Source organism: Haliotis cracherodii, unplaced genomic scaffold (assembly GCF_022045235.1).
Source record: "Haliotis cracherodii isolate W230 unplaced genomic scaffold, xgHalCrac1.p SCAF_3, whole genome shotgun sequence".
Lineage (NCBI taxonomy): Eukaryota > Metazoa > Mollusca > Gastropoda > Lepetellida > Haliotidae > Haliotis > Haliotis cracherodii.
The window spans coordinates 50,705,577-50,730,011 of NW_027266286.1; the positions used below are offsets into that span (position 1 = coordinate 50,705,577).

At 41.2% G+C, this 24,435-nt stretch overlaps 1 protein-coding gene across 1 annotated transcript; it reads left to right on the forward strand.

Moving 5' to 3' along the window:
- The first annotated feature begins 709 nt into the window (after nt 1–709).
- On the forward strand, nt 710–22,540 carry LOC139475136 (xaa-Pro aminopeptidase ApepP-like). The gene is made up of 21 exons (XM_071258395.1): nt 710–746; nt 1,436–1,533; nt 3,977–4,096; nt 4,491–4,554; nt 5,253–5,357; nt 5,907–6,005; nt 6,295–6,441; nt 8,790–8,885; nt 9,335–9,416; nt 9,665–9,797; nt 10,514–10,630; nt 15,123–15,209; nt 16,058–16,108; nt 16,810–16,871; nt 17,846–17,995; nt 18,752–18,812; nt 19,695–19,764; nt 20,442–20,624; nt 21,241–21,317; nt 21,599–21,697; nt 22,346–22,540. Exons 1-21 carry the CDS (start codon nt 710–712, stop codon nt 22,538–22,540), a joined length of 2,133 nt encoding a protein of 710 aa, XP_071114496.1.
- Nucleotides 22,541–24,435: the final 1,895 nt, after the last annotated feature.

Below are 24,435 nucleotides of genomic sequence, written 5' to 3' on the forward strand. Positions count from 1 at the left end.
AACGCCGTGCACTAACATGTACGTGCAAACGACCTTAAAGTGAAAGATGCATATTTAATTTCAAAATAGATTTATATATTTTCAAATTAGTATGCATTGTGTTTTGTTTTGAACGCGGTAGTACGTCCATAACACCTTAACAAAAGCGACAAAATCCTTTATCGCCGCGTAAGGCGTCCATTGTACAATTTCGATTAATCATAAGATTTATGTGTTTATGGATCCTTTATAAGTTCTTGATCTACTTCCATCTTTATCTATACTCCCCATGGTGGCTCGGGAAGGCGCCTCGTATCGTGCGACAGCAGCCTTATTAGCCATTGTACTGGTTTGATTTCTTTATCTTACAAATACATCATTTTGCGTGAAATACATGCGAAGCAAAGTCTCATCTTGAATGAACTGTCTGTATTGCGATATAATTTTGTTTGTTCAAATGACGCGTGATCAAATAACGATTCCTCATTTAAATTTAAGTTAGGCAAATACCTGACTATAGTTAACCAGATAAAGAGATACTCCTGTCACAGTGTTTAGTTTAGAAGGGTGCCATAAACGTCAGTCAGTCTAGGCGTGGTTTAACGTCAAGTGTCTGGGACGTTTACAAGGTTATACAGATGGTCTTCGGGTAAACAAATCAGGATGACAGTTGGGCCCTCGCCGCCTCTTTGTGAGGTCGTGTAAGTGATAGTGCAAGGCTGTTGGGAAGATGGCGTCGGGAACACTCACAATTTTACTTTCCACAGGTATGTAGACATTGTTCAAGTTTCCATGAATCGTTGTTGCTTCCACCGTCAGTTCATGACACCATCGTGATTAGAGTAGGTCGTCATATTTGAAGCTTTCAAACGTTTCTTTGAACTTACTTTCACTTTATGAGGTTATTCAGACATTTACACTTTTTTCGACCTAGCGAAACGATTGCGCCGAAACATGTGAAAACATTTACATCGATAGTAAGATCTGCATTGCCACATTGAACTCGAGTTTTTGTTGATTTCACTTGAGTGGTTAACGTATTGGACTATATCCATTAAGGCTTTCCTCACATATGGATTTGACACGCCGTGATGTAACTTAAGTACTGCAGAAGCCTGCGCGAAACCAAACTTGTAATAACCCTTCTCTCAGATAATTAGAAAATCCTAATTAGGAGTCTTTAGTTAAGAACAAAGTGGTTGTTTCAACTCAGTTGATCGTAATTAAATTAATACATTACATGTCAACAACATGTATTGATTATTTATCAAATTCCCAATGAAGTCTTTTACTAAATGCGACGTTGAACATCATTGACCATCTCACCCTTCAACACTTAACATCTTTAGTTGTAACTCAAAACTGTGCAGGATGTAACGGTAAGGTAACCAGTGGATAAATAATAGCATTGAATGAAATTATAGTCACTGACGGAGTTTTTCTCTTGCACACACAGTGGCACTGGCGTTGTGTGATCCCCTAGGTCAAGATCATTTGCACGTACGGCACCGACGTTTAGCCGTGGAAGACAGGCCGAACTGCAAACCCGGAGCGGTGAGAATTATATACTGAACCGCAAAAGAAACGTCACCATGGATAGATATATGGGAACCTTATTTGTCCAAACACTGTAAACATACTTTGAGACATATTTAAAAGATGTGGCAAAACTGATCATAAAGGTTGAAATTAAAGTGTCAGATGTTCTTAAAGTGAAACACAACACTAGTCTCTGAGAAAATGACATCACAAGTCAGTCTCTCGTGTGTCCGCCATGTGCATTGATGACTGCTGTGCAACGTCGATACATGGAATGGATGAGGCGGTTGATTAAGGCCATAGGCACTTGAGCCCACACTCTGAGGAACGCCTGACACAGTTCAGCTGCAGTTGTTGGCCTTGGCCGGACGTCATTCAGCCGTCTTTGAATCTCGTCCCACAGGTGCTCAATGGGTGCTAAATCGGGACCGAGGGCAGGCCAATTCATGGTTCTGATGCCATTCTGCTGGAGGAAGTCTCTTGTTGCTCTCGCAGTGTGGGCACGGGTGTTATCATGCTGAAACTCGTGGTTGCGGCGACATGCCAATTGAGGTATGGCGTGTGGTCTGAAGACTTGATCAATGTACCGAGCTACTGTGACACCGTTGTCTCTCCCTGGACCGATGTTCTGGCAGCCAACAGGGCCGACCCTCTGTGCAAGACCAATTCCAACCCACACCATGATGCTCGGCCCACCCAACGAGTCTCTCTCAACAACACAAGCATCCGAATAATGTTCCCACTGCGTCGCCAGACTCTTTCTCTGTCATCTGCTGTTGAGATACAGTAACGGCGCTCGTCTGAGAAGAGGACTCCACTGCTGGTGGCGCCTATGCTGGTGCTGTGTTGCCGACTGAAGATGGTTCCGGCGATGACGTGGTATCAGAACGGTGTCCGCATTATGTGTCGCTGGTGTTACCGCATGGTCTGTTGAGCAGTTTCTGCAGCAGTAACAAAGCGATCTTGAAGATGTTGTCGCACAATATGACGATCCTGACGTCGGGTGGTGACCCTTGGTCTTCCACCACATACTCGGTCATCTATAATGTTGGTGGTCTGATACCGTTGCTGGAGCCTGTATATGGTGCTTACGTGGACTTGCATTGGCTACTTGCCGGGCGGTTTGTCCAGCTTGCAATCGTCCAAGGGCTTGGTGTCGCTGATTTCTTGTTAATCTTGGCATGTGGCAGCAATTCAATTACGAATGAATGTTATCCGATCTGGGTGGATTTTTATAGGGCAAGAAATGGGGGAACGCATGTGCATTTCAATTTTCACTGAACGTGCATCGGGTTACCATGGCCGTTGCCGTGATGCTTTTGGGCGATCGGTTTTATTGTCACCTGCTTTGTTTTTTTTATCATCAAATTTCATTTTTCCGGACAAGGTAATGTTAAATTTTTGAAACTTTGACAAAAATTACCCAGATATGTAAATGACAACTTTTCATGCCATCTTACTTGGGGTGACGTTTCTTTTGCGCTTCAGTATATATACTGGCACAAACATGTGTGGGTGACATATACTCCTCAAAAGAAAACACGGGATTGATGCACGTGAAACATCATGACTAGGTCTATGGTCAGTGGCTAGTTCTCAGTTGCAAAAACGTTGTGTGTTAGCAACAGCGAAGTCGTGGGACGATTGGAAGCAGATTTGTAGTCGGCCTTAGCCAGGGTATTCAATGTGTCCTAGCATTCCCTCATGTTGGTTTCAGCACCACCAGCTTGGTACGTGACCACAAGGTAAGGCCGACCCCGTGTTACAACGGCTGCCCTAAACCGCAGCAAAGATGTACCACAACATCCACTACAACGACCACCGCGATGCAGGTCTCAGAGCCAGACGGTCTGCCATAACTGTTTTGTCGCATCAACACCGTAATGCACACGAAATATGACCTAACAACAATTGAGAACAGTTTGGTTCAGCTGTATTCGAACTGATGATATCAAGGTAGTGCCGACGTCGGTATTAACGTTTGTCGCCGACAGGGGAAGCAGGCAGATTTGACAGGGACAGCGTACGGTTATGAGGGCGGAAAAATCCCACACTGTCAGAACCAACCTGATGCAAGGCGTGTAAGGCGTCAGTTGCTAAAATCAGCTTTCAACACGATAACGATAGTCCGCAAACAGCAACATTCCAACACAAGCACAATAGACAGTTCTTCCCATAATCTTCCAAATCACCAGAATTGAACCCGAGTGATCACCGCGTACGACAGCGTGATCCTGCATTGCAACGGTTTGTACATGCACTGCAGACAAAGTGGGCTAATCTAACGTTTTGTGCAGTAAATGTGTTACTTCCCACACAAGCATATATTCTTGTCATGCATTTCTGTTTTGAACACTAGATTGTCGATGCTTTACCTGACGATGCTTCACTGTATAAGTAAATCACTAACTTGCACATATATCATTGAATAATACATAAATTAATATGTTGTTCCTAGACGCCACCACCAACTGTGGTGGACACAACGGCCCGGTTAGCTGAAATCAGACGTTTGTTTAATGGAGTGCCCGGAGGACCATTGCATGCTTACATTGTGCCCAACGAGGACGCCCATCAGGTGACTGCTCCATGTGTGTTATCACATTCATGATACACAGAAATACGTACATGAAATCACGTTAAACGTGATTGGGTTGGGTTTCATGAAACTTATAACAATATTTTAGTGATATCACGGCGTGTCAGCTTAATGTAGGAGGAACATATAAAGCGGGGCTTCTCCTGGATGTTAGCACTTTGGTGAAACAAACGAGCACGGATAAAGTTCTTACAGATCAGACAAATATAATCGGGCCGAATATCGGTTTCCCCCCTTTTCATATGAAATAAATTGCTCAAACAACCATACTTTATTACTGGCGGGGCAATTGCAATTCGTCATCAGCCAAAGTGATCCCGCGTCCGGCATCCCACTCCACTGCATGGATTAACAAGTTTCCCTGTACTTTCAGAGCGAGTACCCCTCGAGTTTTGACCAACGGAGAGGCTATATATCAGGCTTCACGGGATCAGCTGGTTGGTATCAGCACACACACACACACTCACATCAACACTTGTATGGCCAAATGACCATGTCTTGTTAATTGTGTCGTGATAATGCCTCGCCGAGCGAGTGAATCAGGCTTGTTACCATCGCGTTCCTGTAACATGATTTCGAGCACCTCCATTACCATTAGGTTAAAAATAGATGCACAACATGATCAGTCACATGACATTACAGACAGGAAGTTGACAAACAGCAGCCGACACATCATCGATGCATACGATTGTTCTGGCGCAAAATTATCATTAGATCAAATTTGATTAAAATGTGCACAAGATAAAAAGTAAATTTTTGGGGTATGTTTTCATTACTTATTGAATATCTTACCTCGTGTAGCTTAATTCGTAATATAACTTCAGCGACAAGTGGCGAACACTTTGATGTCTTCAGTTGGCTTTGAAGCGTCTACCTTGATAACGTCATGAAGCATGTAGTTATTTATTGTCGTGACGTGGGGATATAGCAATATCTCATGAGATGACTTTAAAATGGCATGAAATATATCTTTAAGTGTTTATTTCAGCAATGTACTGATGAATTGTCCATACCATTCTCTTGAAAGTGTGACTGATTAGAGTGGAAGAATACACTGAAAAATATGTCAAACTATCAAAAATGTTCGAATATTTGTTTTGCTGATTTCATGGAAGTTTAATGTGGTTCATGTCAGGCACGGCGGTGGTTCTGGCGAACGATGCGGCGGTATGGACAGATGGGCGCTACCACGACGAGGCGGAGGATGCCCTGGACTGTAACTGGATACTCATGAAGCAAGGCAGGTTACATCATGCAAAGACCAACAACAAACTTGTATGCTTAACATGCTTTCGACTTGTACACGTGTGTTACAAAATGTAACATATTCAAGTCTGGATTGTTTCAATTCATACGAATTACACCAAATAAATGCAATAGATGTTTTAATTAGATACGGACGTATTAAATGCATATGATTTATACTAAGTATACACTATGTATTCAAATTACATAAGGACATTGTTTTAGCTTTTATTGAACCGTCCAATTCAAACGTAATGTTGAGGCGCATTCTGACTTCGGAAAACTGTAATGTGAAACATCTGGATTGAAAACAAACTGAAGTGGTTTTGCAAGATGTCGGCCACAACCACTACACTGCTACCGGTTTTCATGTTCGACCTACAATCCCTCCTCATATTTTACATTCGATGATATTAAAGATACGTATGTAAGGTGAAGTGATTCAGGTTTTAAAATTGACAGGGACGACTTCATAGGTTAAGTACTTAAAATATAATGTATTTCCAGTATCTGTTTCTCTGTGATGTCAGTCGTGTGTTTGTAGGTGTCGAAGGCGTCCCATCCATCTCTGATTGGTTGGTGGACCAGCTGAAGAACACACCAGGGGCCAGGGTTGGCGCAAGCCCCTTCCTCATGAATGCCCGTATGTCCTCACTTGGATTCAATATAATCGGCAGTGAAGTTCTAGCGTCTATTGTACAATGCATTATATACGCTTCGTTTAATGTCGGTGTTTTTACCATGCCTACTTAACAAAAGGAATAATGCATGAATAAACACAGTATCTTGCACTTCTAGGTAGTTCTGAGGCAGAACAGTCAATATATATTCACGTTTCTCTTTAGCTGACACAACGGATACCTAACCAGCGAACTCTGAGATATTGACCGACAAATAATTGGGATAACTACTGCATATCAAATACATTCAAGGTACATGGACGTCCTACTCGACCATCTTCGCAAAGGCAGGGATATCGATGGTGGAGGTCAACGATGACCTTATCGACCAGATCTGGACTTCCGATCGGCCCCCACAGCCAAGTACAACTATAAATGCTCTGCCAATAGAATATGCTGGTAAGGGATAACTACGTCAACTACTGTCTGACTCTCCGTTGTTCTTGGTACATAAGCTCCCAGTCTGTTGACTGACAATGGGAGAATACCCGGGTTTGCTGCCGGGATCACAGCCCTTCTGACAATCTGGGTAATGCAGAAGGCTGCATCATCATAATAATATAATATAATATAATATAATATAATATAATATAATATAATATAATATAATATAATATAATATAATATAATATAATATAATATAATATAATATAATATAATCATGATGATGATAATAATTGATGAGGTATTGTAGATAAGCACTTAGATTGACTGTAGCACTTATGTAGCGACATTCATGGACGAGTGAGTATGTCTGCTTGTTCTAGTCAAGACCTATGCCAGTTTTATAGTGCAAGATCGCTAATTTACAAAGACGCAGTTTAAAATGGCTATCCATGGACACATCATACTGACAACGAGTCCTTGGTTCATCCTTGCAATACCGTGCGCAAGGCTAGATAACAAATACCTTCTGTTAAGGTCTTTTGAAATGACGAGACTAGGGGATTCCATCCAGCCGGGTACACATTCACTGCTGGGTGAACATAGGCTTATTTTGAATAAAGTCACTTGCTTAAGAAGACACCACGTGTAACGTATTAAAGTGTGGGGTAGGACCGAAGCCCTAGAAACTATCAGGAGTCAAACGTGCAGACTACGGTCACCCATCTGTCTACTCTCCGCAAGCCACGTTTCTTAACGTGTCAGCTGTACTATGAAACACGTGTCATTACATATGTAATTGTGATGCATGAATTATTAGGGGATAAACATACCTTATTTCATGGCAGAATAATGATTACTGTTGGCATCCTACATTGTCTATTCAAATCCAATTACTGCATATTCTACCATAAATTTGGTTAATACTCGATTTAGATTGGTCAATCAAAGGTATGAAATCACAATTAACCCCTTGTGATGAAACAGCCGATTTGACGGCCGCAACTAATACGATTTGACGGAAACTAATGTTTTTTCACAAAAGTACTTCTTTTACAGTCATTGTCGGTATGCATACTTACATAATAACGTACAATTATAGGCTACAAAATGCAAAGTTTATGTGTTGAAGTTGCAACGGTTGTGTGGCAAGAAACTTCATGCAGAAAACACATTAAAAAATCTACAAAGAGAATGTGTTTTAAGTTTTGGGAAAACAGAGAGCTTGGCATTTGGCACTTTTCTGTATACGAATGTGACGCCATATCCTTTGCTTCACAATGAACAATATGACATCGTAATGGTGAGACGCTGTGTAGAACGAAAGTTTTGCAAGGCTTGCTTAGTATTCTGAAGGGGCGCCCACGTCATGGTAGCTTACGAAGTTGCCGTGCTTATAAGCTTTCAATGCCTTCATCTGCTTAAACATGTAGAGCGCCATATTTTGTCAAAAGGCTGTTGTCGGCGATTCCGTCATTCACGTCGACAACCCACTCAAAACACTGGACTCAACCTACGCCGCTTCGCTCAATTAATTTGCTAACACCAAAGAGTTCGCGTTTTATTTAGTCATGGTGGAAAGGAGATAAACATATTGCGCTATGCTACGCGTACGGTTCAAAATTCATTTTAGCGTGGTTAAATCTACAGGTAACCTAGCTCTACATTGAAAACACCGTATGTTGATCTCGTATTTGGGACATAATTAATTAAGGGCACAGGTGTTTGACTATCAATTCATAATGTTCCATTTCTGAAATGTCCTTTGAAATATTCCATTCACGAAAGTTGTAGTCATCTGCAAGTGTCCTTACCCACGTAAAGCTGATATGACGTGATCTTGCATAACTGTGGCGTCAAAGTGGCGTGAAACTCGACTCTTCCACTCACTCCTAAAACTAAAAGAGATAGAGTGAGTGAGTGAATGTTGTTTAATGTCGCTCTAGCAATATTCTAGCAATATTACGACTAGGAACATCAGCAACTGGCTTTACACATTGTACCCATGTGGGGAATCCTTTGGCGTGAAGAGCGATGGCCTTAACCGCAAGGCTACCCCACTACCTCATGCAAATACATGAGGGAATTAGTACATGACATACAACGTTGTATCAACTAAAAATGCTATGTTAAATTCGCTATTTTTTATCAATTCGCGATATATATTAAAATGCTACAGTAAGTATGTGAGTGAGTGTTCTTATGCTTCATTTGGCAATATATGTCCAATTCCACACTGGGTTACATTTGTAACAATTAGTGCCACATATTGACTCCAACGTTGGCAATTAAAGCTGTCTTGTCCATAACAATCAAACGCTTTAACCATTGGGCTACGCCACACACTTTGTTGGTATTTGCAGGCAAGACTTGGGAGGAGAAAATCAGTGATGTGAGGGACAAATTTGCCTCAAATGGAGCAGGGGCGTATATTGTGACCAGTCTTGACGAGACAGCATGTAAGTATCTGGGATCAATACGAGGTGAGGCGAAATGGGGTTTAGTATCGCGTTCACGATTATTGCTCTGTGTGGAGGTCACGAATGTAGCTGAAATATTGCTGAGAGCTGTCAAACACAAAATAGAAAGAAAAGAGAGGTTTGAGATCAGATTTGCTTTTTGGTCAATTTGTATTTTTGGGGATTAAATGAAACACAATGGACTACCTTTCTCTGTGTCAAGACATAGGATTACGTTACGCGCTTGTGCGTGTGCGTGTGTGCATGTGTGCACACACACTGAAAAAACGCCATTTTAGATAGACTGGTCCCTCTCCACTCTTCACAGCCGGAGTAGTGCATGTTGCATATCTTGGGATTTCCTTTTGTAAGTAATGATGATAACATTTTCTTGCAATGTACCCGTGTATTTAAGATCACGATATGTCCCATGGCTGTTCCCTCTGCAGGGTTGTTCAACGCCCGTGCTAGCGACATCACCTACAATCCGTTCTTCATCTCATACGCCATCGTGGAGACAAGTAGAGTCAGGTGAGTTACGCTATTGTTCAATTTCTCTCTCTCTCTCTCTCTCTCTCTCTCTCTCTCTCTCTCTCTCTCTCTCTCTCTCTCTCTCTCTCGATCGAACACACATACACATGTCTGAGTCGTGTAGGTAGTCGCCCGGTCAATATAACGTTATCTGCACTCACTAGATCATCCAGTTCCTAAGCTCGGTTAAACACTATTGAGTGATGCGATGACCATTAAAGTGTTGTGTCTTGTTCGGCATATTTCAGGTTGTACCTGCTGGATCACATAACCAAGTTGACGACCAATCCAACAGACATAAACAGTACAGCAAAACTGCATGAACACCTAAAAACAAGTACGACTGGCTCCTGTTCATCACCAGTCAGCAGCTGTGTGGAGGTAACTAACACCAGGGGGATCACACACATTGGTAGAAATACATGGAATGTTTGTGAGTTTGTGTGTGTATTTATGATTGTGTAAATGCGTGTTCGCGTGCATGTGTATGTGCGCTAATATGCTAATATTTGGTTACATAAAACAACTACCCTATATATCATCACGATGTTGAAAGGTAATAGTTGTGATTATATTCCTAACTAGTGTTTACAAGTGACATAAGTTATTCATGAATTTGTTGGTTAAACATTTTGTTGAGCATGACATTTGAACAGGTCCAGTTATTTCAGTCATAAGTAAGTTCAAACTGTCAAAAGGTTTGAAAATTAAAATATTCCAAACGTTTCACAGTGTTATTACAATATTAACATAAATAGAAATAATAGTATTCTTAATGCTTTGCTTTTGAGGTTATTTGTAACGGACAATGTTTCTGTTCTGTTGTGAATGCTAGTTCTAATCGCTATTTAGTGATAATTAAGACGTTTAGTAATTCACGAAATGTCTCGTGAACCTAGTGTAAAGACAGAAGAAAGACTCCATATACAACTATAATTCTGTAATGGCGTGTGTGGTAGTGTTATCATTTGTGTTACTTTTTCTTACTGAGAAAACAACCTGACATGTTTCTCTCAGAGTAAATGGATTTCATATATATGGGAATGCATCACTAAATATATAGTTGTTTCTAACAAACAGAATTTCATACATTGTAGGTGTTGGCCTACAATGCCACAGCAGTGAGTGAAGATATCAAAGCTATCGCCAATAACAACGTCAGCATATGGGTATCACTCTATTGTAACCAGGCTATATACAGCACCATACCCGAGGTAGGTCCATTACAATAACAACGTCAGCATATGGGTGTCACTCTATTGTAACCAGGCTATATACAGCACGATACCAGAGGTAGGTCCATTACAAATAACGTCAGCATATGGGTATCACTCTATTGTAACCAGGCTATATACAGCACCATACCCGAGGTAGGTCCATTACAAATAACAACGTCAGCATATGGGTATCACTCTATTGTAACCAGGCTATATACAGCACCATACCCGAGGTAGGTCCATTACAATAACAACGTCAGCATATGGGTGTCACTCTATTGTAACCAGGCTATATACAACACGATACCAGAGGTAGGTCAATTACAAATAACGTCAGCATATGGGTGTCACTCTATTGTAACTAGGCTATATACAGCACCATACCCGAGGTAGGTCCATTACAAATAAGAACGTCAGCATATGGGTGCCACTCCTTTGTTACCAGGCTATATACAGCACGATACCTGAGGCAGGTCCATTACGAAAGGTCACATGGTCAGACTGTATAAGGTATTGTATCATTTGCGTCGTGACTGCGTGATCCTACATGGAACTTTGCATTACTTTTGGACTTTTGGTTATATGAGGGGTGAGCCTCACATAGAAAGCCTTTACCCAGCGATGCCGGCAGGATCTTATACCAGTTTCGTTTAAGTTCTTCTTTTGGCTGTCCAGAAAAGCTCTCCACAGCTGCTCTGATGTCAGCGTTTGAGTTGAAATGGGTTCTGGGTGGAGCGCTCTCCATATTTGAGAGCAAATGCAAGTCTGATCCATGTCTGGAGAATACGGCGTGTGCTGAAGGAATTTAAAGCCACACTCTTTGAATGTAGCCATGGCTTGATGAAAGAACACACCTTTCCTCTTGTCTTCATTTCATCCCGTAATTGCCTCAAATGTGCAGCATAATTTGCTCTGTTTATTGTCTGTCCTTTTGGGAGATAGTCCTTCATGATGACACACTCAACATCCAAGTGCACGGATGCAATAATCTGTCCATCTGACGGGACAATCTTTGCCTTTTTTGGTGCGGTGATGTCAAATGTGTCCACTGCTTCGATAGCTGTTTTGGATGGGTGGTGGACCCAGGTTTCATCCGAAGTCACAAATCGTGGAAAGCAGTCTTATTGCTCAGCTTCAAACAGAGCTAGATTATCATGAGACATGCCGTGCCTTGTGCGGTTTTGATCAGATGTCAGAAGCCATAATTTGCTCTGTTTACTGTCTGTCCTTTTGGGAGATAGTCCTTCATGATGACACACTCAACATCCAAGTGCACGGATGCAATAATCTGTCCATCTGACGGGACAATCTTTGCCTTTTTTGGTGCGGTGATGTCAAATGTGTCCACTGCTTCGATAGCTGTTTTGGATGGGTGGTGGACCCAGGTTTCATCCGAAGTCACAAATCGTGGAAAGCAGTTTTATTGCTCAGCTTCAAACAGAGCTAGATTATCATGAGACATGCCGTGCCTTGTGCGGTTTTGATCAGATGTCAGAAGCCTTGGCACCAAACGAGCTTATACTATGTTCATAACCACAGTTCCCATAATAATGAAATGTACTCTCTCCTGGGAAATGCCATCTAACTAGCACTATGACGCTCAGCCATTCGCCGGTAAGTCATCACCTTATCGTGGATTCTCTGGGTCATTTCTGGCGTTGCTGCTGTGACTGCCTTCCTGGACGGGGTGCATCTTCAAGGCTCTTCCTGCCATTCTGAGACTCTGCTGTCCACCTCCTTGCAGTGGCATAGGAAGGTGCATCTTTCCTTAGTGTTGTTCTCTATCTGCATGGATAGCATTTGGTGTCTAGCTCCGGTCTCACAGCAAGTCTCACTGGCGCGAACTGTGCTTACTTACTTACTTACGTTTGGAGATTTAACGTGCGCTTTCCGACTGGAGCGTATTTCGCACACGGGCCCGGTCGGGCCATTTAGCGTGGTTTTGAAGGGAAAATAAAGGTGTTGCAACCAGAGGGGGGTTTTAGTGGTTGCTTATATAAGTTTTGGAGATTTTGAAATTTGGAATACATGCCTAGGGGTGTGGTAGTGTACTAAGGGAGTGTGTTGGTGTGTGTTTGTTTGTTTATGTGGTGTGGTTGAGTGTTTTTAGATGCGGATCATTAGATTGGTTTTAGTTAAGTATACGTCTAGTGCTTTAAATTTTTCTATATTGTTATGTGGATTTAGGATTGATTCTAGGGTTATGGCTTTATCTAGTTTTAGATTTGTTTGGAGTGTTGCTCGGTGGGTTTGGTAGTGCGTGCAGTGTAAGAGTGCATGTTCTATCGTTTCCAGGTGTGGGCAGTGTGGGCATTTCCCGGTTGCGTGTTTTTTTATTTTTAGGAGTTGACTGTTTAGTTTGGTGTGACCTGTTTGGAGTTTGGTGATTATTCTATCAATTTTCTTGGATGGATGGAAGATTTTAGGTTTGGTTAGAGGTTTTTTGAGGATTTTGATTATCTGTGTGTTTGTTTTTAGGTATGTCTTATGCCATTTTTGGGTGATTTTACGTTTGTTAATGCTTTTGATCTCTGCTTTAGATATTGGTAGATTAAGGCTTATTTCAGGAATTTTGAGGGATTTTTTGGCGGCTTGGTCGGCGTTTTCGTTTCCAAATATTCCTACGTGGGCTGGGATCCAGATAAATGCTATTTGTTTGCCTGCCTCTGTTAAGTTATTTGCGCTTTTGAGTATTTGGTTTATGAGTTTAGGGCGGTTTTTGGTGTTTTTATTTTGGAGGGCCTGTAGTCCACTTAGTGAGTCTGTGAGTATTAGGATTTTTTATTTTTTTAAATTTTTTAAATTTTTTTTTAAATTTTTTTTTTTTTATGTTTTTTCTTGGCACCAAACGAGCTTATACTATGTTCATAACCACAGTTCCCATAATAATGAAATGTACTCTCTCCTGGGAAATGCCATCTAACTAGCACTATGACGCTCAGCCATTCGCCGGTAAGTCATCACCTTATCGTGGATTCTCTGGGTCATTTCTGGCGTTGCTGCTGTGACTGCCTTCCTGGACGGGGTGCATCTTCAAGGCTCTTCCTGCCATTCTGAGACTCTGCTGTCCACCTCCTTGCAGTGGCATAGGAAGGTGCATCTTTCCTTAGTGTTGTTCTCTATCTGCATGGATAGCATTTGGTGTCTAGCTCCGGTCTCACAGCAAGTCTCACTGGCGCGAACTGTGGCATCCTGTGAATATTATATATGTTTTGATAACAGGAGGGGTCGTATCATGAACAAACTTCAGTAGGTGATCGATAAAACACCACTGGTAGGAACTGAATGACCTAGGCCAGAGAGGCCAGATTCTAACCCCTGAAAGACCAGCTTCAGATGGGCCAACTTACACTTGTAGAGTTTGCTGGTGAGACAGTCTGTGTCTTCTATTTTGCATAAAACTTCGTTTATGCCTTGAAATATATACAATTCACCTTAAGCGTTCTTTTGTTTTAGTTTTGAGACGCTCCCCGTCTCTCACTTTTGTTCCCTCCTAAGAAAACATCGGTCAAAACGACTACCAGTCTCACCAGAGGGTCGCTCTCGTGACTCCTCCCCGTTAAGCCCTCTTCTTCAAGTACTTGATCACCGCACGTTCCTCAAGTGTGTCCAATTTCTAAAGGTCACTTACCCCTGCTTTTTTTACTGACTTGTCACAACAAAACAATTCGATCAACTGAGTCATGTGCTTTTGTTTATAATTCCATGACATCATGTAACGTCCACAACAAAAGAATCCTTCGTACTCAGATAAATGAATAAAGACTACTATCGTAGATCATTTCATACATTGTCGTAAATTGAAGTTGAGGGAATTGACATTACATTGATAAGAGAATGTGATGTTTAGAGACAATGAAACAAAGAAATATATAAAATGCTTTGTATGGATACACCAGCAGGTTGAAAACCAAGATTGAGAATTTGAATATAGCAGCACATTTGAGTAAAAGTATATTTTCGATACATCGTTTCGTTCGATATAACTTGTTTTTTTTTAACATGTATTCACGCGCATGATAATAGGAATGTTTGGGTCGAGACATTTAAACTGCCCCCCTCCCCCCTATCCCCTCCCCCGCCCCCAAACTGTGTTACAAAATGAATATATTTATTAAACTTATTTCTTTACTTAAAAGCAGAAGAATCTCTGCACGTGTACGCATCAGACGTAATTCAAAATTAACATATCGTGTACATATTTCAGAAAAGAAAATACAATAACATGTCACTAGATTTTCTAGTTCATCGATCACTTGATTGTCTGGTTTGTTTACAGGCCGCCGTCCCATGGTAGGAGCACTGCTTTGCGGCGTCAGGCAACAAATTCATACTTTGTATGCAAAGAGTGTGAATGGCGGGTGCTTCCGGTAGGGCCGGACATGCTTCCGCAGCTGTTTTGCCCTTTACGCACATGTTGAATCTGTTTCGGTGGATAACCTAGACTGGTTATTCTCTTGTATTGACAATTTATATTTCTACCCGATAGGCTCAGAGAATTCACGACAAGTCCGCCATTGCATTAATGAAGTCCCAGAAGAATGCAGTAGAGAGAGCGGGAATGCAGGCTTCACATGTAAGAAGGATGTACTCTTGAACTTAAACACTAAGTATATTTAATTAATAATCTCTATTGAGTGAGGTATTGTTACGTTTTGTGTAAATTTTTCGCATCTTGTTCACATTTACATCATCACTGATACTTTGCCTATAACGCCTAGTGTAATCTCTCTCGTAGGACAATCGAGACTTGTTTTTCTCAGGGGTTGATGTTTTATGTTACCCATTAAGTGAAACAAATGAATTACAAGGACCATGACTGAAATAATGTGCACACTGTTAAACAAACCATGTCCGAAAATCGTCATCTACATGCCATCTGTTCTGACAGATACTTAGTACCCTCGGAGCGTCTGGCTCGCTTGCAAGGGAAGTGACAAGTACAAGCATATTCTGTAACAAATGTTTGGGATAACACTTTCTTAGTTAAGTACAGGATCTCGTACTTTTTGTGTTGAGTCTCATCCAGGATTCGAACCCACACTGCCAGAGTGAGGTAGGCACCTAATCGCCAGCACACAAAGTCAGCAATCTAACCCACTCAGCCACCAATTCAAGGCTTTACTAAGAAAGTGATATCCCAAATATATCATTTGTTACATTTGACCACTTTCTAAATGGCATTGTGTGTTTATAGCTTTTTAAACTTGTGAGAGGTGTACACAAAGTACGTTGTCTAGACTACCAGTTGTCGGACTTTCATTTTTGTGGAAGCCTCGGTGACTCACTCTGGCAGTGTGGTTTCGAATCCCGGACGGGACTCAACCCCAAAAAGTACAAGAATCTGAACTTTACTAAGACATTTATTACATGTGACCACTTTCTAAATGGCATCGTGTGTTCATAAATGATATTCTGTTTCAGATCCGCGATGCAGTTGCCCTAATCAAATTCATGGAAAAACTCGAACGTGAAGTAAGAGCACATTGATGTCATATTTATATATTATTATATAGTTAATGATTATTATTTCTTCCTATAAAAAGGACAACAAACCCAACTAGTGTACACTGCAGTGGATGTCAAATCCTCGATTCAGCTGAAGTTATTATTGTTATGCGATGTCACCAGTGATAAACATATGCTCTGAACTTATTATCTATATTATGAAGTTGGTTTTGTTTACGCATTTACAGTATATGCGCAAAGGTGTCATGTATATGGATTTATTGCATGTTTTTTTAAAGAAATAAGGAATATTCGAGAGGAATTGCTCCAAGTGTATCCGACCCCATATCACTGCCGCACTAAGCAATCTCCGAAAGATCAGAGAAGAAACATTTTAGGCCACGCCATGTTTTCTTAAAGGCGCTCGCTTTGGAGGTGGTGGCGTTATGACATGATGAGGAATAACGGCTACAGGAAGAAATCAAATGATTGTGATAGATGGGAATTTAAATGCGGCAAGATACCTGGATGAGGGGTTTTGGACGTTTCACTTGGTTTGTTTTTGCAACCGCATGGCCCACCAGTGACAGCACAATGACACCAGATCACAGAAGCTAGACTTGTACAACAGTATTTGACTAAGGTGTTGCCCTCTCCAGAATGAATATAACCCCCCACATCCAGCATTGATTGAAAACCTCCCTCACTTACTCTCAGCAATGTTTTAGGTGAAGGCAGGGCAATATTGGTCTGAGGTTACAGCTGATGCTGATCTAAAGAAGTACAGACTGTGAGTATAGCAGATAAAAATATCTAATCTCATTAGTTAAAACACATCCTCCTCGATGATTATCCAGGGTGTTATTCACACATTCTGTCACGAATAGCACCCGAGACCCATTAGCTACATTAGCTTCGTTTTGAGTCTGATTCAAATACCATGGCGCCAAGGATACCATCCAATCATATGCGAGTGAAATTCTTTGCTACGTTGCAGAGATTGAGATAGTGACCTCACTTTCGAAGCAAAGCTTTGGTGGCGAATGGCTTCATGGTATGTATCATATTATATTGGAGATATGTAATACACTGGATAATTTAGGATGATGTTACATGCATTGAAGTATTGTTTAGGAAACAAATCAGATAAAACCCTCATCAAATATTTCGTAATCATCGGGGAGAAGACATCAGTATCAGTGGTTGATGTGTTGTCCGACCTGCATACCGGTTATTTACAATGAATATTTTTGAAAATTGTTGTAAGCATCATTTTATACATAGTGTCCCATCTAATTCACTGTATTTTTTTGTTCGAGTTATCAGAGCCAATCCATTCCTTATTATGATGGTCCAAGCTGACCCAATGTACTGTTATAACATTTCTTACACAATTGGTCTAATTCTCTCCAAGAACTTGCCAACCAAAGCTGAACAATTCGATGCCCACGTGTCACCCTAGTCATTTTAGCTCAGTCGTCTAAGGGACAGATTCGAAGTGCAGAGTTGCGTCTTACTCATCCCAGGATCCGCTTATCGTGTGTTTGAATCCATGGTTCGTATGGATTCTTGGGTCATCATCATCACACCGGTGATCATTGTTTCATCAAAGTTGTAAATGTCGGCGACCTGCATCACATTTTTAGACTCCCTACGCATAAAGCTGACACGCCATTATATTACTGAAACACTAATCAAAACGGCGTAAAAAACCAAACCCACGCGAAATACGTATCGATATAGGGAGAATGCATCATGTTTCAGCGAGCAGAATTTGAACCGTGGACTGAGTTTCGGCTCCATAGCCGGGTCTGGATCTAACGGCGCCATCATCCACTACGGTCCCACCAGCGCCACCGACAAACAGATCACCACGTCAGACATGTTCCTTCTTGACTCGGGCGGGCAATATCTGTAAGTTTGCACTGTAGGATTTAACAAGAAAAAGGGACAGTGTGCCAAATCAAGAGCGGTTTCCAATTTTAAAAAATATATAGATTTGCGAACAGTGAATTTTAGACGTGAGAAAGAAGTGATTTCTGATAACAACAATCTCAGCAATAACCCAGATGACAGGGGATTCCTCCAGACCTAGAGGTTTGGTGCTTATACACTAATATAATTATTTTGAGTATATTATTGAGTAGAGATCGTTCTTCAATTGAAGAATATAATAACATCGGTTTCTTTGACTTGTTTCACAGAAACGGTAAAACAAAAATGAAATTACAATAATGTAAGTAAGGTCTCTTCTTGTTAAAATGAACTTCAGAAAAGTAATGGAGGGATAGGCGGATGTACACAGTAGTATGAGTAAAATTGTCCTCACAATAATACCTCGGATAAATCAACGTACATGCCTAAAATTTAAACATATCCTCAAATAGAATTTCAAGTTTTTAAAATAAAACATCGTAGTACCATTGCAAAAATGTATAGCAGAACTATACACTCATTTTCCGCCACCCTGAAGGATTGAGGTTTTGAACCGCCATATAAACCTTTGAACTGTAACCTACATATCTTAAACATTGCTAACACATTTAAAGTGATAATTTCCTTCTCATATAAAGTCGCTGGCATAGACAAGTTAATCACACACGTGATCATGATATTATTATGTATCATGACGAATATATAGTTAATAAGTCTCCATGATGACCTTCACAGAGACGGCACCACCGACGTCACCAGGACCTTCCATTTCGGCGTTCCATCGGACTATCAGAAGGTAAGAGATCCAATATACTCATTATCATGATCACAACTGTACATTTTAAGAGCTGGGCTGGAACAGAGGTCTCGTCTGCAGTAACACTGCTTTAGCTATTTGTTCTTCAATGACTATATCTACATGCACGCACGTGAGGTTATGGTCGGTAGCATCCTGTTCATCACAAAGTCATAGTCATTAACATGTTTATGAATACCTATCAAATAGTGCAGAATTAGGTGTTCGCGAATAGGTGAGCGTATCCTGCCCCACCGGTGGAAACCGTCAATAACACACGCAAAGGCAAGCCAGTTGTTGGCAAGTACAAGGCAAAATAGGGAATTGCATTGGACATTATTTTTGTTAAGGACGCTCTTTCAAATCTTGGTAGCTAGAGCATTCTCTATCGTACATCTAAAGTTGTGAAATGTAGACACCAAGGGCTGGAGCTGCAGGAATACTGTTCGACATAAAGGAAACGTTGAAACCATTCCTCTTGTCATATAGCCTTGTGGAGAGTGTTTTGCTATTCTGGATCGAAAACGTTCTTCTTAACAATGTACATTAGTAATATGTAGAAATATTTAAGGCGCAAATCACAGCACATGTATGTTCGACATTTGTACACAAAATGAACCTCACCTCATTGACGATGTCTTTACTCAAAAAGCAAAACCTACATTACCCTGGCATTCCGCCCCTTCCTCCAGTGTTGTTACATGAAGGTAACGCACAGATTCTTAACAAAGTAGTTCTATGCCTTGATTCTTTAGGTTTCGAGTTTAACAAATGAGGCTGACAGTTTGTGGTTCATCCATAATGCGTTTAATATTAACTCACTCATCAATAGAGTGTTGGCATGTGTAATCATAACGTTCATCCCATCTTTATGCCGCACAGGAGTGCTACACCCGAGTGTTGATGGGCCACATCGACCTGGCCCAGCTCAAGTGGCCAAAGGGACTCTATGGTATGACGGAACTATGAAAACCCGGTTGATGATAAAAACACGGAACATACACCCAAGTTTGATTCTCAGTGTCTAAATCAGAGACATTCCTGAAAGCTTCTATATTAAACTTCAGTAAAATGACACTGTAGATAACTCTTCCTTATTAAAAGGGACCAGTATCAACTATCTGTTCGTTACTGCACCATACGTCAGGCACCATTTCTGATAAAAAAGTTTATCAGTTAAACATTCAATGCTATAGAAAAATACATGGTTTCGAGTTCGATTTGTGATATAACAGTAATACGCAGGAATTGTTCAATCTTTATCAGGCATGCACTCAGTGCGGTACCGAGACTTAATACAATTGTTTGTGGTTATCAACAATGGTTTGCCGAACCCAGACCAGATCTATTCCAGACCACTGTTGGTATATATCATATTGTGTGCATGGATGGTTTTGCTGCTAAGGCGCAACAATTCTTTGCGCAGGGTTGCGTCCTCGTGACGTGCCAGGATCCTGAAATTGTGGTCCGAATCCCATGCTCGTTAGTTTCATCAAGACGGTAAACGTCCTACAAGACTTTGGGCTTTCCATCCATATTAAACTGACACATCTTTATAAGCGTTAACATTACTCCTTAAGCACTACCACACTTACTTCTCAGGGACAGTAAACGATAGTATCATTACAGGTCGAGAAATAGACGCCATAACTCGGGCACCCCTCTGGGAGGCTGGACTGATCTACCTGCACGGCACGGGGCACGGGATAGGGGCTTACCTCAGCGTCCACGAGGGACCCGGCAGAATCTCCCTTTCCCATGATCTCAATCCCAGCGATGAAGTCCTCGACGAATACATGTTCTTCTCAGATGGTAAGAAGTCAATCTTGAAAGTTATAGACTCTCGTTGGAAAGGATATGTCATATATTCGGTGAGTGTTATCTATTGACGGTAAACAATTATTTTGTATGTGTAAAACCCGAGGTCAAATAATTTTCTCCCAGTATTCTGGAACCATTCATTACAATTACTTTACAATAGACCGCCTCCGGTCAGGAGTTCGATCCCCGGCCTTGACATACCAAAAGACGTTAAAAGATGGCACTTGTTGTTACCCTGTCTGGCGCTCGGCATTAAGGGACTAAAACAAGGACTTGTCGGCTCAAAGTCAGGATACTGTGTCTGAGTGGGGTATTCATCATGTTAAACTGCGGCATGGTATCTCAGTGTTCTAGCACTATAAATCGGCATTAGTCCGGACTAGTACAAGCACACACACACACACGCATGCACGCACGCACGCACGCGCGCGTATATGCACGTCGCTATGTAAGTGCAATAATCTTGGACGTTACGTTAAACCCAATTTCACCTCACCTTCTTTACAATATTTAAATTTGATCCCATAAACACACTCATCGTTTGTTTGATGATAACAGTGCTACACAACTAGAATTGTTTGGTCACATATCCACTTCCCTTCCACAGAGCCAGGTTACTACGAGAAGGATCAGTTTGGAATTCGACTTGAGACAATTGTAATGGTGGAAAAAGTCAACGTAACAGTAAGCTCCGATTGCTGCATAATCAAACTGCGTTACCATTTAACACACATGCTAATGTTGAGTGTGGACAAGTCAACATGCAAAGGCATTATCCTAAATAGCAGATGTTTAGGGCAACTGATCTAGTTTTTCTTCATGTTACCAACACATATATCACAGGTTAAAATCAAATCGTCTAACGTGAATTAAAGATCAGTATGAACAAAGTCATGAAGGTAATGTCAACGGTCAAATATATTTGTTTACATCAAACAGAGTATTCTTAACGATCTTTGTTGCAGTATCCGTTCCCTGACACGGTGTATCTGGGCTTCCGACCCATCACCTTGGTGCCATACGAGCCCAATCTTATCAAGAGAGAGATGCTGAGCGCAAAGCAGGTTGTAGTCCTATTATTAACACGGCGAGATATTCCTGTTTAACTTTTAATTTAATTTAATTTCATAAGGTCGGTAGATGATTGTTACCTATCAAAATGACGACTGGAAAGGTAAAATGCTCACGATTCGATCAGAAACTCCAAGTATCATAGTATCAATTCAAGAGAATAACCTGTCTCGATATTTCAACAAACAATTGCCATTGGGCGTAAAATGCAATATATCGGTGCAACTTGATCACTGAAGATCAGTGATGACACCAGGTGAAAAAGGTATGCATCTTCTTCCCTACCGGTATCTGTTGAATTTTAAATGGCTATCCTTATCCATTCCAAGAAAATACGATGAACTTCCTCCAATTTCTCTGTTCAGAAATGAAACATATGTGTATCTTTTCTGCTGACCATGTTAACTCAAGAACATGGATGTCATGTGTACGTAAGTAGGTAAGTGATTTTTAGTGTAAAATGACACATCAACCCCAGAGAATATCAAGTCTCGATTGTCCGAGGAATCAGACTCCATTGGGCGTAAAAGGGAAAATAGCGGTGAAAATTATAGGAAACACCCCAGTGTCGTGTCATGCAGTATTGATCTGATCGTATGGTTCATTGAATGACCTTCACCAAACAAACCTCGGTGTTGCAGATCAAGTGGCTCAATGACTACCACAAGCGTGTTGAGCAGGAGGTTGGACCAAAGCTTAGTGGAGCTGCACTGCAGTGGGTGAAGGCAAGGACCACGCCCATCTCTACGCAGACTGTAAGCTCCGCACAGCCTCATGAACCAGCCTTGCTACTCACTGTCTTGTCTGTCGTGCTGTGGTGGAGTTGTCTTCATTGACATTTGACGTACTGGAGTCACTATTGATGGACATACTGTTTATATTCTCGATATATGGACATTGGACTCTTAACAGATTTGTGTAGAAGTCATCATCTGGCGAATCATTCTGTCAATGAAACCAAGGGATGGACCAATACCACTTCCTTCTAATTTATACATTGAAGTCAAATGAACCAAATTCAAGATACAAATTCACCTGGTAATCGGATTTTAATTTATTGGTGATCGCAACACTGATTTATTTAGGGTAATACAAAAGTTTGCCAAAATGTCGTGATTTTGTTATTCCATGAATGTAAAAGTATTTACTCTTACTATGGACATACCGTCTGAAAAATAGTTTCTTATATATATATATACACACCAAAATATAAGAATCCTTTCCCATAATGTCATTACATGATACCAATAATTGTTCAGGCTGTCAACATTTTATTGCCATTAAACAGTTGGATGTTCATATTATTGTTACTTATCAACCCTGGTATCCCTGTGAACGTATTATTTAGCAATGTTGCTACACGTTGTATTTTTATACAATATAATCACGCCTCCGGTAATAAAAGTATATTAACTGTGAGTTGTAAGTATTGGTTGCACTGTGCCACATAAATATACGAACGTATTTGAAAGTGACTTGTTACAACTACAAAGATTGTATTGACGTCAATGTGTAAATATCCCATAAAGATAATAATATATAAATGACCCTTTGTTTAATTATATTGCGATAGGTGCTTGGTTGATGGCGGGGAACGTTCCTCATAACATCAATCACTGGATTGTCTGGTCCATATTCGATTGTTTTACAGGCCGCCGTCATATAGCTTGAATATTGCTGACTGCGGCGTTTAACAAACAAACAAGCAAACAAACAAACAAACAATAATACAGGACCAAAAGGATTTATTCATCAACAATCTTATGCCGAACGCAACCTGTACAAAATGTACTATGAGCAGTATGATGATTTCTCACTTTCCGATTAATGCCCGAGAGATGATCACACCGACAGCAACCAAGGAGACGGATGTGGAAATGCGACAGCCATCTGAGAATAAAGCAAAAGTGTTGTTTTTGATTTGGACATGCCTTTACAATGTATTTACGATATGAACATGCATTGGGGTGTTAAGACATAATGGGTCCCAGGTGACCCAAGGACCAGCTGCAGATGATTGGGATCGGGTGGTTACACGTGAATCACCCTCCGGGGTCTAGTGGTAGAGCGTCCGCCGGGAGCGGAAGGTCGGGTTATCGATCCCCAGCCGCGTCATACCGAAATACGTTTGCATTTGTTGTTAACCACAGACAAAAACAATGACTGGTCGGAGTCTGTATACTGAGTGTCTCAGTTAGGCGTTCATGTAACACTGTGGCATTGTGTCTCAGTGGGCTAGCACTATAAAATAGGCTTTAGATCTGACACGCACACGCACACACACACGCACACGCACATGCATGCACGTCGCTACATCAGTGCAATAATCTTGAGTGAGTGAGTCACTTTGGTTTAGCGCCGCTTTTAACAATATTCGAGTTATATATCACAGCGTGTCAGCTCATTGTGGGAGGAAAGCCCGAAGTGATGCAGGTCTCAGATATTTACCACTTTGGTGAAACCCACGAGCACGAGTATGGTGCTGACAAACCTAGAAACATATTTAGGGCGAACCGGGATTCGAACCCACAATCATAGGTTTCTTGCATAGCCAAGGGACGAATTGCGGCCACCCGTGCCCCGGCAATAATCTTGAACGTGACGTTAAACCCCATTTCACTTCAGCTGTCAACCAATTGCTCCTCTGGTCCCGACTCGATAAACTACTGGTATAGATCACGATGTACACTCGCTGACTGATAACAACAGTCATTCATATCAAACCATGATG